Genomic DNA, 12,735 nt, shown 5'->3' with positions numbered 1-12,735 from the left:
CCTCTCCCTCAAAGCCGAACCTGTGGTCTGTGATCTCTCTCCTCTGCTTCCCTCCCACACGCGTCAGCTCCACCCCTTCTCCCCAGCAGGCCTGCGCATCCCCAGCCTCTCATGAACCCGCCTGCCCTCTTCTCGCAGGCCCTGAGTGGGATTGCTTCATTACAGGATCCCAACCTCCGGACGTGGCAGGACAATCCAGACCACCCAGCAGTTTTGCTCCCAGGTTCCAGCACTGGGCACTGGGCCTTCCAGGTCTCTCCTACCGGAGTCACTCTGTCGCCTCCTACTCTTAGGGCGTCTGGATTTCAACCTCACAGAAAAGACCACTGGGGATGACTCACTGCACTCACCGCGGACCTGTCCTTAGGTCCCTCCTAGTAGCGTCTGAGCAGGCGAGGCCCTCTGACTGCCCCACTTCTGCATGCAGCTCGGCACAGCATAGGCCTGAGCTTCTGGTCCATCGTCGGCTCTGTCTCCCCCTGGACGATACCGGGCCCATGGCTTCCGCTCACTCCTCTGGGCCCATTTGCTTCAAACTGCCCTCAGTCAGTGCCTCTCCTGACTTAGGTCTGACTGTGCCACCTGTCCCCCACGCATTCCTCTGTTTATGGGAACAGTCGTGTCCCTCCCAGTTCATGTGTTGAAGTCCTGATTCCCTAGTACCTGTGAATGTCTATTTTGTTTTTTGCTGTAGGGTCTCTGCTTCCCTCCTGCACGCGTCAGCTCCACCCCTTCTCCCCAGCAGGCCTGTGCATCCCCAGCCTCTCATGAACCCGCCTGCCCTCTTCTCGCAGGCCCTGAGTGGGATTGCTTCATTACAGGATCCCAACCTCCGGACACGGCAGAACAATCCGGACCACCTGACAGTCCTCGAATTTGCTCCCAGGTTCCAGCCCCACTGGGCACTGGGCCTTCCAGGTCTCTCCTGCCCGAGTCACCCTGTCGCCTCCTACTCTTAGCAGGGCGTCTGGATTTCAACCTCACAGAAAAAACCGCTGAGGATGACTCACTGCACTCACCGCGGACCTGTCCTTAGGTCCCTCCTAGTCGCGCCTGAACAGGTGAGGCCCTCTGACTGCCCCACTTCTGCATGCAGCTTGGCACAGTCGTCGGGCCAGCTCTGGCCCCAGCTAGCCCTCCCGGCATCTGCCTGAGCTTCTGGTCCATCGTCGGCTCTGTCTCCCCCTGGACGATACCGGGCCCATGGCTTCCGCTCACTCCTCTGGGCCCATTTGCTTCAAACTGCCCTCAGTCAGTGCCTCTCCTGACTTAGGTCTGACCGTGCCACCTGCTCCCCACGCGTTCCTCTGTTTATGGGAACAGTTGTGTCCCTCCCAGTTCATGTGTTGAAGTCCTGATTCCCTAGTACCTGTGAATGCCTATTTTGTTTTTTGCTGTAGGGTGCGTGTGCTCACCAGAGAGAGAGAGAGAGAGAGAGAGAGAGGCAGAGAGGGAAAAAGTGAGAAATCACCCCCTAGGGGACTGGCTACACTGCAGTTTCTTCTCCTCCGTTCTCTTCTCCAGATTTTGGGCACGCACACACCTGCGCCTGGCACGATTCTCAAATTTCTGGGTCCGGGACTCGAACCACACAGTTAGCCATGTGGGCTCCAGCTCTTTAACCTCCCTGTCACCTCCTGTCCTCTTTGTTTTAGTACTGCTAATAGAAAGGAGCCTGGGCAATTTTATAAAGATAGAAGTTTATTTACAAACTCACAATGTCGGTGGCTGGAGAGTCCCGTAAGCCCTCAGCGAGGCCAAGGGAAGCACAGAGGACGGGCACCTGCAGGGAGGGGCGAGCAGCTTGCTCTCTTTTTTTCTTTTATAGCAGCCGGCTTTCACGAGATCTAACCTCTTCTCAAGAGATTTAAAACTCTCTGGGAGATAAACAAACAAACAACTCGCTGGGTCTCCCCAGACATCACTAATTTATTCCAGGGAGTGCGACCTCATGATACAGTCCCCGTGAGCCAATCGCTGCCCATCGGGCCTCACCAGCTCCCAGCACCAAATTCCAAAACATGAAACTCTGGGGACAAACCATGATTCGAACCATAACAGTGACCTTATTTGGAGACAGGGCCTTTATAGATGCCATCAATTTAAAACGAGGTCATTAGGGTAGACCCTACTGTCATTCTCATGGAAAGGGGAAGTCGGAGACAGACGAGGACATGGGGAAAGCAGCAGGTGAAGACTGGAGTTATGTTGCCACGAGCCAAAGCTACCAGCAGCAGTAAGAGGGGCTTAGGACAGATCCTCCCCTCACGGCCCTCAGAGGGAACCCGTCCTCCTGCCACCTTGGTTTGGACTTCCAGCCTCCAGAACCGGAGACAGGCAGCTCATGTCATGTAAGCCGTCTCATCTGTGATACTTTCTGATGGCCTCCCCGGAAACACCCCACGAGCAGGAGTTGGGCCCTGGCTCCTGTGCCCAGGTCAAGCCATCCCTGATTGCTGCTCCACCTCACCAGGAGGAACACTGCTTCACTGCAGAGGCGGCCATACTGGGGGCCAGAGGGGCGAGTCGGAGCTACTGTTCTTGGAACAGCCCTGCAGGTGGATGTGAGCTCGCCGTCTGGCCTAGGATTTGCCGTGGAATGCCACGTCTCAGTGCACCGGGCAAAACGCACCGGAGAGGTGAGCTAGTACATGCAGGCGGCTGTCCTCTTCCTCTTTCCCAGGTGACCTGCCATGTCTCTCAGGTGTCTCCTCTCCCGCTTCCTTCTTTGCTTTGTCAACTCATCTCTTGCAGTCGCCCGAGTGAGCTGGGTGATGTCACCCCACCACCCCGTTCTGCCCTGCAAGGTAAGGGCTTTCTATTATAGCGAGTGTGTGTCAAAACCAAAATTATTGGGTCGTCGGAAAAGTCAGGATGCATTTTTGCACAGAAAGAGATAGAAAAATACGTCATGACTTTTCTGAAGACCCACTACAATAAATGTAACTTAAAGACTTAATTTGCTTAAAATTTTCTTTTTTTCTAATTGCCATAGAGTGAAAGAGAGAAGACGGTGAGAGGGAGGGGGAGAAAGCACCCTCGATGGGCGTGGTCATGCCACAATCTCTTTTCCTCCATTTCCCCGTGTTGTCAAAATTTCCAACACACGTGCACACATGCTCGGCATGTTTTTCAAGCCACTGGGACAGGGATTCAAACTTTAGTCAGCTCTGTGGGATCAGGCTCCCTTAACCGCCCGGCTGTGGGGCCCGCCCCCAACTGGCCTTCGCAATTCTAGGATTGGACAACTCCCTTCTCTATAAAGTAAAATGAGGCCCGTGGGATGCAGAGGAGTCTGGCTTCGTAGGTAGAGAAGGGCCGGAGAAAGCAGGAACAACAGAGAGCAGATTGGTGGGGCCGGCGGGGGCGTGGTGCACTGTTAGGAAAGAGAGCAGGCAAAGTTCAGAGCTGGGTAGAGCTTCTAGAAGGGAAAACGTGATCGCACAGCCAGCATAGCCAAGGAGAGAGTTAAGTAGAGCGCCAGGGACCCAGACGCTGAGTCTTGGTGGACATCCAGAAAGCGGCACAGATTCACAGGGATGGAAAACGAAGGAAGGGAAGAAACGTGGGGGAGGTGAGCTGGTCCTGCAGCCTAGTGGCTCAGAGTCAGATCCTGGGAACATGGCATAATAGTTACATTGCTGGACTCCCATGTAGTCCGCCGTGGTTCAAGTCCCAGCCCTGGTGGCTGGAAACTCACTTTTAGTGAGTTTCACGTGTGTGAGTGCCTAAGATCCCGAGAAGGGAATGGAGCAGATGGGATTGCGGTATAGCCATCTCCCCTGGGGGGGATTTCTCACTTTTTATCTCTCCGGCAAGCACGCATGCCCCAAATCTCTCTTAAAAAAAGAGGATGAGAGAGAGAGAGAGAGAGAAAGAGAGAGACAGAGAGAGAGTCAGGTCCCACATGGCTGACCGCAGTTTGAATTCTGGCCCCAGTGGCTTGAAAAGCATCCTGGGTGCATGTGTGCGGTCCCCAAATTCAGACAAGATGGAGAATGGGGAACGAGACTGCAGCACGGCCATGCCCCACTGGGGTGCTGCTCCCTGTGCTCCCCTCTCCGTCTGTCGCTCCAGTGAGGGCACAACCTCTGGCCATTACAGAAAGAAAGATGGAGGAGAGACGGGGGAGAGTCCACCAACAGGATGCCAGAGAAAAGAAGAAAGAAAATGTGGGACAGGTAAGGTTTGAAAAGACAGCGTCTGCTACTTGTCCCAGATTGACTAGAAATGTGAATCTTTATGTTTAAGGAACATACTGAAACTCGAGTAGAGTAGATTAAAATAAGTACCTACCTACAAAATCACAGTGGACGTCAGCGACCACACACGCGCGCACACACACACACACACGCACACACACGCACACACACGCGCACACACACACACACACACACACACACACACACACTCCGAAACGCAGCCAGAGAAAGACCAACTGCCTGGAGGAGCAGTAATTAGACGAGGAACAGCAACAGCAGAAACAGAAAGCAATGAAATGATCTTTCAGAATATTAAAGCAAAGCGTCAATTACTTTATGCAAACGAGACTCCCATTTGGGGATGGCAACAGAACTTTTAAAAATTGAAAGAAGAAATACAATTTATCACTCACTGGGTCTTACGGAAAAAATACTTGTACGTATCCTTCAGAAAAGAGAAAACTGAGGAAAAATGAGGTGCAGTGAGGGATGGTAATAACCTAACTGGTGAGCCGGTGGCAGCATGGTGGTTAAGGCGGCTGGATTGCACATGACCGAGTATGAGGTTCAAGTCCTGGCCTTGGGAGCTCGAAAAGTGCCAGGTGCATGTGTGTGTCCACGTCTCGAGAGAATGAAGGGGAAGAAACTGTGTGTGGCCATCCGCCTGGGGAGGGCTTTCTCTCTCTCTCTGTCTCTCTCTCTGGTGAGCACATGGCCCTGTAGTAAATTTTTAAAAATTGTAATTGGCAAATGTGAGTCGTTACTTAATTAGGTTGTTGGGAAAGTCATGATGTATTTTTCTAAGTTTTTCTATGTAGAAATGTGTCATGACTTTCCTGACAACCAAATAGATTATCTAGTAAGGTAAGCACTGAACTTATAAAATAATACTAATAATAAAAACTTGGAAAGTGTGAAAAGTGAAGTTAGAATACTAGATAACACTTAAGATGGGATGAAGTGGTTAATTCTCTGAAGGTCTCTGTGTTTGGGAGAAAGAGAATAATCATGTTTGACATATAGCCTCAAATTGATGGTAAATATATAAGGTTAGGGACCAGCAGATGACATAATGATTACATCACGAGACTCCCACATAGTTGACCACGGTTTGAGTCCCAGACCTGGTGGCTTAAAACTCATGCTGGGCACATGTGTGTGCATGCCCAAAATCCAGAGAGGAGGATGAAGGAGAAGGGACTGGGTGTGGATATCCCCTTGTGTGGTGATTTCTCACTTTCTCTCTGTCTCTCTGGCAAGCACAAAAACCTCATAGCAAAAATCTCTCATTAAAAAAAAAAAAAAGTAAGATCAACCAGTAAAACAGAAATAGGATTCAAGCCAGTCTGTGTGTGATGGTGGAAGCAATAAAGGAAAATATATAAAATGGATAATAAGCACATGCAAAGATCTTCCACATTGGGACCAGCAGTTAGCGTAATGGCTTTGTTGCTAAACTCCCATGTAGTTGACTGCGGTTCAAGTCCTGGACCCGGTGGTTTAAACTCATGCCAGGTGCGTGTGCGTGCGTGCCCAAGATCCCGAGAGAAGAATGGAGGAGAAAGGATTGCGGAGTGGCCATCCCCCCGGGGAGTGATTTCTCGCTTTCTGTCTTTCTGTCTCTCTGGCGAGTGCACATGCCCTGTAGCAAAAACCTCTCAAAAAAAAAAAAAAAAAAGAATTCATTAATTTAACGGGAGGAGGAAGGAGGGGTGGGAACAGGACACAGGTACAGATACGGTCTTTCCTTCCATACTTTCCCTCCTTAATCTTGTGAACGTCTCCAAACGTTGCCTGGTGATTCAGTTTGTTCGCTTACTCACCAAATATTTATTTAGCACCCACCATGGGCAGATAGCCTACTGAATACAAAACAGTATTGAATACAAAACTGTAGCCTCACGCTATGGGCATTTTGGCTGAGGGACAACAGGACTCTCTGACCAGTTCAACAACCACCAACCCCTTCAGGGTTGACTCCCAAACTCAGTCCTGACAACTCTTCTCCACTCTGTCGACGTGCACGCCTGTACCAAATTTTATGAAAGAATGCCTCCAACTCTCCCTTGGGGGAAGAAAAAAGAATATGTACAAACCATTTCAAATTTATCTTCAAAAGCACCCACTGATCCTTCTCTTCCTTCTCTGGACCCCAATCTCCTCATGCCTATTTTCCCAGGAACTGGTATGTCCATTCTTTGAATTGCTCCAAAAGCTTGAGGTTTTCTCTTGTCTTTAACCTACCAACACATTTTTGTTAGTTTTACCTTCTACATACGTCCAGGGTTTGACACCATGTCATTGTGTCCACCATCATCACCCTGGTCCAAGCCGGCATCTCCTCCAGTCTGGATTATTACAGTCACCTTCTCATGGTTCCACTGGTCTGCGTGGTCGCAGCAACCAAGCGATTCCTTCTACAGGTGAAGCCGGGTCGTGGGCGGCCATGCTGAACCTCTCAAGGCGGCCCTTTAACATGGAGGACAAACCCAAGGCTCTAACTCCCTTAGGGCCCTGCTGCCTCTCAGACGCCATCTCTGCCTCCTCGAGCTGACGTCATCTCACCCCACCCCCACACTCGGACGTTTGTAGCACTGCTTGGCTTACAGGTTCTCCATGAATATTATTGAGTGAATGGACGAATCATTCCGTATATATTCAAGTCATTCAAAGAAGAAATGAACTGGGGAGCCAGCAGGTGGTGTGGTGGTTGGGGCACTGGCTCCCACGTGGATGACTTCAGTTTGAGTCCTGGACCAGGTGGCTTGCTTTCTCACTTTCTCTCTCTCTCTGGTAAGCGCATGTACCCTATAGCAAAGTAACAAATGATAATAATAATAATAATAATAACTACAATTTTAAAAATTCTTAAAAAAAGAGGAAATGGGGGACCAGCAGGTGGTGTGGTGGTTAAGGTGCTGGACACTCCCACATGGCCGACTGCGGTTCGAGTCCCGGACCTGGTGGGTTACCTTCTCACTTTTTTTCTCTTTCTCTCTGTGTGCCTCTCTCTGGTCAAATTAAAATAAATGAATGAATAAATAAATAAAAAAAACTTAAAAAAAAGAGGAACTGGTATAAGGCAGTGAATATTTTTCTTGCCCAGTTAATGATATATAAATTAATATTCTGGTTTATTATTTGTATTATTATGATCATCCCAATACTTATCTATGCAGATCATCTGTTATTTATTGAATGTAAAAAGCAGGATTGGTAGCTCATTATTTTATTTAGGTTAATAACAAAACCTGACATGAGTAATGGACCAAGCATGAGGAAATGGGACAATCGAAAGGAAGAGAGTGGGAGTTAAACTTTCCTTCCTATATGACTAACATGGGTTAGAAAAACCCGCTTCGTGAATGTGCTTCCTCTTCTACCAAATGCGTTCAATTTATGTAACCCAGAAATCTATTCCCTAAGTGCAATATACATTTTCCAGTTGGCACACAAAAAGGAGATCTTTTACAAGAAAAACATGTGGTCGTGGACCAGCCCACTGGAGCATGATTGGTCTTGAGGAATCTGTCATGAGCATTTTTACAAAGGTGAGCGAAGGTATTTTTAACCATTTTTGCTCATGAGCTTGACTGGCCAATCTTATTTCTCTTTGAACTAGAATGCATTTTTCTGTGTGACATTATCTTTTCGCAGCCAGGCTTGTAAAAATTCAATTCGAACTTTGAAACAATGTGCTTCGTTATGAAGAGATGTTGGCATAAAAACACAACTCCCTTGAGCTATGGTCCCCACTGAAGTGTTTTCCTGAATTTCTTTACATTGTTACCGGACAATGTAAAGACGGGGACTTTTGCGGTGAAACAGAATCTAATCAACAGAAGCAAATCTTTCCATTCAGCGAATATTTGTTCAAAGTCCTGTAGGTGCTCACGCATGGTTGGGGGTTGGACAGTCAAAGAACAAATAAGACCCTTTGACAAGGAGCTCTGTTAGAAAACTGGTTCTTGCACCTTTTGATTTTTTTTTTTTAACTGTCACAAATAGGACTTTTTATTTGTCACTATTAAAAGTCTGAATTTTAAACAGATTCTTGGACTGGTGGTTCATATCCATCAGCTCGTTCAACTTTGGTGCCTGTTTCCTCCCCAGTGGATTTTCCAGAGCTACGACCTTCACCATGAAGCTCCATGAGTTTTCCCAATTCAAACCTGGGCTTCTTTGGCATTTTGACTTTCCTGACGAAGACGTCATGGAGAGGGTAGATGGACGGTCAGGCCTTTTCTATGTCTTATCCTGTGCTGTCTGGAATCAGTTTATTGACCACTTCTTTCAAGTCATTTGTCTGCACCTCCCGGGTCATGAATTCCATCATCTTCTTCCAGATTTGGCGGACCTGCTGATGGTGGGCATAAGAGGTCTTCTGTATCTGATTGTTGCGTGTTTTAGTAAACCCAACACAGAAGCGACAAAGCAGATAACCATCGGTAGTCCTGACATCAACATGAGCTTCAATCATGGTCTGCCATTTTTTGACCATGGAACACATTTTGTCACGGGTGAGATCCAGGCCATGGAAGCTAGTCAGGCAGTGTTTGCCCTGAACGTGCTCAGCAATTAGCTTGAATTTCCTAAATGCGACTTTGTCATTCTGCAGATCTGCAAGGCTCACTTCAAACACACGGCCCTTCAGGCCGTCGGATGCAATTTTGGTTCCTTGAGTCCTGGTAACCAGTGTCTTCCCAATATTTCTTATGTCGAACCTAGCAGGTGCTTTCATATCATACCAGTCTTTTTCAGAAAATGGATCAACCACTTTCTTCTTGGCTCCCTTTTTGCTGCCTTTCATAAGGTGCTTATTCTTGCCAACCACCATGGTGCTACTCAGAGAGCCAGAAGGGCAGAAATAGAACTCGCGTGAAAACTTAGGTGTACGGGGGCCCACCTTTTGATTTAATGTAAAGGAACTAGTCTTCTTTTAAAAATTGTCTGTTGATTTTCTTTTTAATACTGGATGGTGCATATGTATGATGGGGGAGTGGGGCTAGAGAGAGCAGATCCCCCAGTAGGACCTGGTCCTCCAATCCTTCTTCCCATCAGGGCCCTGCTGCAATCCCTTCTCCTCCATTCTCCTCTTGGGATTTTGGGTATGCATGCACACGCACCTGGTGTGAGTTTCAGGTTGCTGGGTCCAAGGACTCGAACCATGGTCCATTACATGGGAGTCCAGCGAGGTAACTACTATGCCATCTAGTGGTTCCATTTTTTTTGAGAGAATTTTGCTATAGGGTGCAAGTGCTCACTGGAGAGAAAGAAAGCGAGAATCACCCCTCGGGGAGGATGGCTAGGCCACAATCCCTTCTCCCCCAGTCTCCTCGCAGGATTTTGGGCATAGCATATGCACGGCGTGAGTTTCAAGCCACTGGGCTCAGGACTCAAACCGTGGTCGACCATGTGAGAGTCCAGTGCTTCACCTACTACATTACCTGCTGGTCTTGGGATGGGGCCATTTCTTTTCTTTCTTTCTTTCTTTCTTTTTTATTTTTTACAACATAAATCCATTTTTATTCATTTATGTTTCATTATTTTAAATCCTTGAAGGGTACAGCATCACACGGATTCTGTGTCCAATGGCCTTAGCAGAAAGCTTGCTTCGGAATTTGGCTCGAACCATGCCACTGTTTCCTCGGGCACGGGTAACCTTTCCCCAGATGACTCTGGTTTTATTTGGTGGCCACCAGGAGTCACTGTGTTGTTTTTTGCTTTGTACTCATAAGCGCACCGCTTGCCTAAATAGAATTACGTTTCATCTCGTGCATAAACACCTTGCATTCTAAGAGCTGTGTGCTCCCTTTGGTTCCTGAGACCCCGCTTACAGCCAGCAAATGGCTGTGGACCACAGCCTTCCAGACATAGCTGCCTTTTAGAAGTCCTGTTCCCAGCAGGCCTAGCGAAGCCCCCTCGATTTGGGATGGGCCCATTTCTAACAAGTGTCTACCTGCTGGCCCACGGCCCACATTCAGAGTGGGGTAAGATCAGCACGCCCAGGAGGAAGTACCATGTGCTGCTCAGTCATTTTAAATTTCTAGTAGCCACCGTGAGAAGATAAAAATAGGTAAATTAGTATTAATCCCAATAATGAATATGGTCTTTAAATATTCATAATATGTAAAAATGAATAATACTTAAAAATTATTTCAACATGGCCTTATAATCAAAATATTTCAACATGCCCTTAACATAAACATTGTGAATCAGGTGGTTTACATTCTTTTTTCTAGATTAAGTCTTCGAAATCTGGTTTGTATTTTACACTCACAGCATCTCTTTCAGGGGAAGTATCCGAATTTCTAGTGCTGGGGCGCCGCCAGTGTGTGAGCACTTGGGACCACGCAGGGCTAGGCCGGTGTGGGCGCGCTCTTCATCTTGGGTGACCTTCACCTGCTTTGCGATTCCGGTCCACTTGACAGTGCAGGTGGATTTCTGCCTCCAGGTGGCGCTGGTGTTCTGTGTTTCGTCCCTGAAAACATTTTTTGGAAGCGTGAGTGCGGCCAAGACCACTTGTCTTACTGACTTATTGATGCCTTCACTCCCTTCTCCATTCATTCCTTTCACCGTTTTTGTTCCCTGGCTCCACTAATGGTAAATTTGCTATGTTATCTGTGACCTTGTCCAATAGCTAAAGGCCAATAAAATGATCTTTATGCCGAAGTAAATTATAGAAGGAATATTTAAAGTCATTGTTTTCTATTTGTGATGGGGGACTATAAGAGATTGATTTCTGATTATATAGTAATTTTTGCCATGGTGATCGGCTATTTAACAGAAGAACAGTAGAAAATTGCTGACTAGTAGGTATCAGATGTAAATAATCTGGTGATATAGCATTGGGCATAAATAGGAGGAAAATATTTCTTCTTCGATTTTACCGAATACAGAATGACTGGTGTTTTACATTTGTAGTTTATGTGTTGAATTTTTCTGAAAGTGAAGTGATGGATATAAAAATTAACTTCAATTTCAACCTTGCAGTTTTGCCTGAACTCTAGCCTGCTATATCTGAGAGATAATATTTTATGGAAAAAATAATTTTAACACTCAGATTCAGGTTTAAGAAGGTTGGTCTAATATCCACATTGGTTTTGGAATTTTTAAAATTTTTTTATTTTTTTAATTCACGATAGAGTGCGTGTGTGCACGTGAAAGAGAGAGAAAGGAGGGTCTGGTGGGGCTGTGGTCCCCTCCTCCAGCTGGATGGATCCTGAACTTGTGCATATGCTCAGTGTGTCTCCTGCCAACCAGGCTGGGGATTCGAACCACGTTGCCCTTTGGGACTGGCTGCTCTTGAGCAGAACATTCTCTTTGTACTACAGAGCAGCCCCTCCAAAGTCTGGAATTATTTCCTTTGTTCAAATGTGCTTCAAATGGTAACTAAAATATGGGGATATGGAGAATAAGTGGTTTATGAGTTAATGCGTCACCGTGGTCAACCCATGGTTTTATCTAACCATTTGTAACCATATTTCAAGTGAGGAATGGGCGCTCTAGAGGTTAGAAAGCTTCCCTGGGGCATGTGGTCATTAAAAGGTAGCCTCTGAATTCATACTCAGTTTGATCCTAAAATTCATTTTCTTTTTAAAAATTAATTCATTAATTAATTTGACCAGAGAGGGACAGGGCGTGTGTGTGAGAGAGAGGGAAAGTGAGAAAGCAAGCTGCCAGGTCTGGGACTTGAACCATAGTGGGGCATGTGGGAGTCCAGCACCCTAAAGTTCATTTTCTTAACTACAGTGAGGAAGCTCTCCTCCTGCGTCTTAAGCCAAATTTGCCCATCAGTAAACAAAATAGTCGACAAACACTGCAATCTGTGATAGCCACTCTGCAGTGCGCTTACGGTGTCTGCGACAGGGTGGGGCCGGCTTGCATAGACTTTATAGCGATAAGCCTCACACGCTGGTAGCAGGGCCCTCCGGCCCAGAGCTCAGGGACCTCTGGCCCTAGTTCTCAGTTGACTAATGACTCCTGAGCCAAGGCCCTCACCTAAACTCTGTCTTTTTTTTTTTTTTTTGAGAGGTTTTTCACTATAGGGCGCGTGCGCTTGCCAGACAGACACAGAGAGACAGAGAGATAGAAAGTGAGAAATCACCCCCCAGGGGGGATGGCCATGCCGCAATCTCTTCTCCATTCTCCTCTCGGGATCTTGGGCACACATGCACATGTGCCCGGTATGAGTTTTAAGCCACCGGGTCCGGGACGCAAACTGCAGTTGACTACATGGGAGTCCAGCGACATAGCCATTATGCTAACTGCTGGTCCCCTAAACTCTGTCTTTTGTGTCTATAAAACAGAATGACTCTAGGGGCTGGCAGATAGTGTGGTGGTTAAGAGCGCTGAACTCCCACCTGGTCGACCACAGTTCAAGTCCTGGACCTGGCTGCTTGCTTTCTCACTTTCCCTCTCTCTGTCCCTATCTGGTCAAATTAAAATAAGAAAATAAATAAATAAAGTTAAATAAAATAGTTCTTAAAAACAAAACAAAAACCAGAATAACTCAGAACTGTCTTTCATGGGT

The 12,735-nt window shown here is 47.1% G+C and overlaps 1 protein-coding gene and 1 pseudogene across 1 annotated transcript in view; both read right to left on the bottom strand.

Moving 5' to 3' along the window:
- LOC102493323 (60S ribosomal protein L31) overlaps positions 1–461 on the bottom strand; it is a 4,099-nt gene extending 3,638 nt beyond the window's left edge. The window contains exon 1 of the mRNA XM_014585992.2: positions 416–461. Within this exon, the coding sequence (XP_014441478.1) occupies positions 416–461 (46 nt within the window). The remainder of the gene's footprint in view (positions 1–415) is intronic.
- Positions 462–8,244: 7,783 nt separating this feature from the next.
- LOC106734384 (40S ribosomal protein S3a pseudogene) lies at positions 8,245–9,039 on the bottom strand (annotated as a pseudogene).
- Between the last annotated feature and the right edge of the window lie 3,696 nt (positions 9,040–12,735).

This window comes from Tupaia chinensis, unplaced genomic scaffold (genome assembly GCF_000334495.1).
Source record: "Tupaia chinensis unplaced genomic scaffold, TupChi_1.0 Scaffold000102_1, whole genome shotgun sequence".
Classification (NCBI taxonomy): domain Eukaryota; kingdom Metazoa; phylum Chordata; class Mammalia; order Scandentia; family Tupaiidae; genus Tupaia; species Tupaia belangeri.
This window is presented reverse-complemented; position numbering and strand designations above follow the sequence as displayed.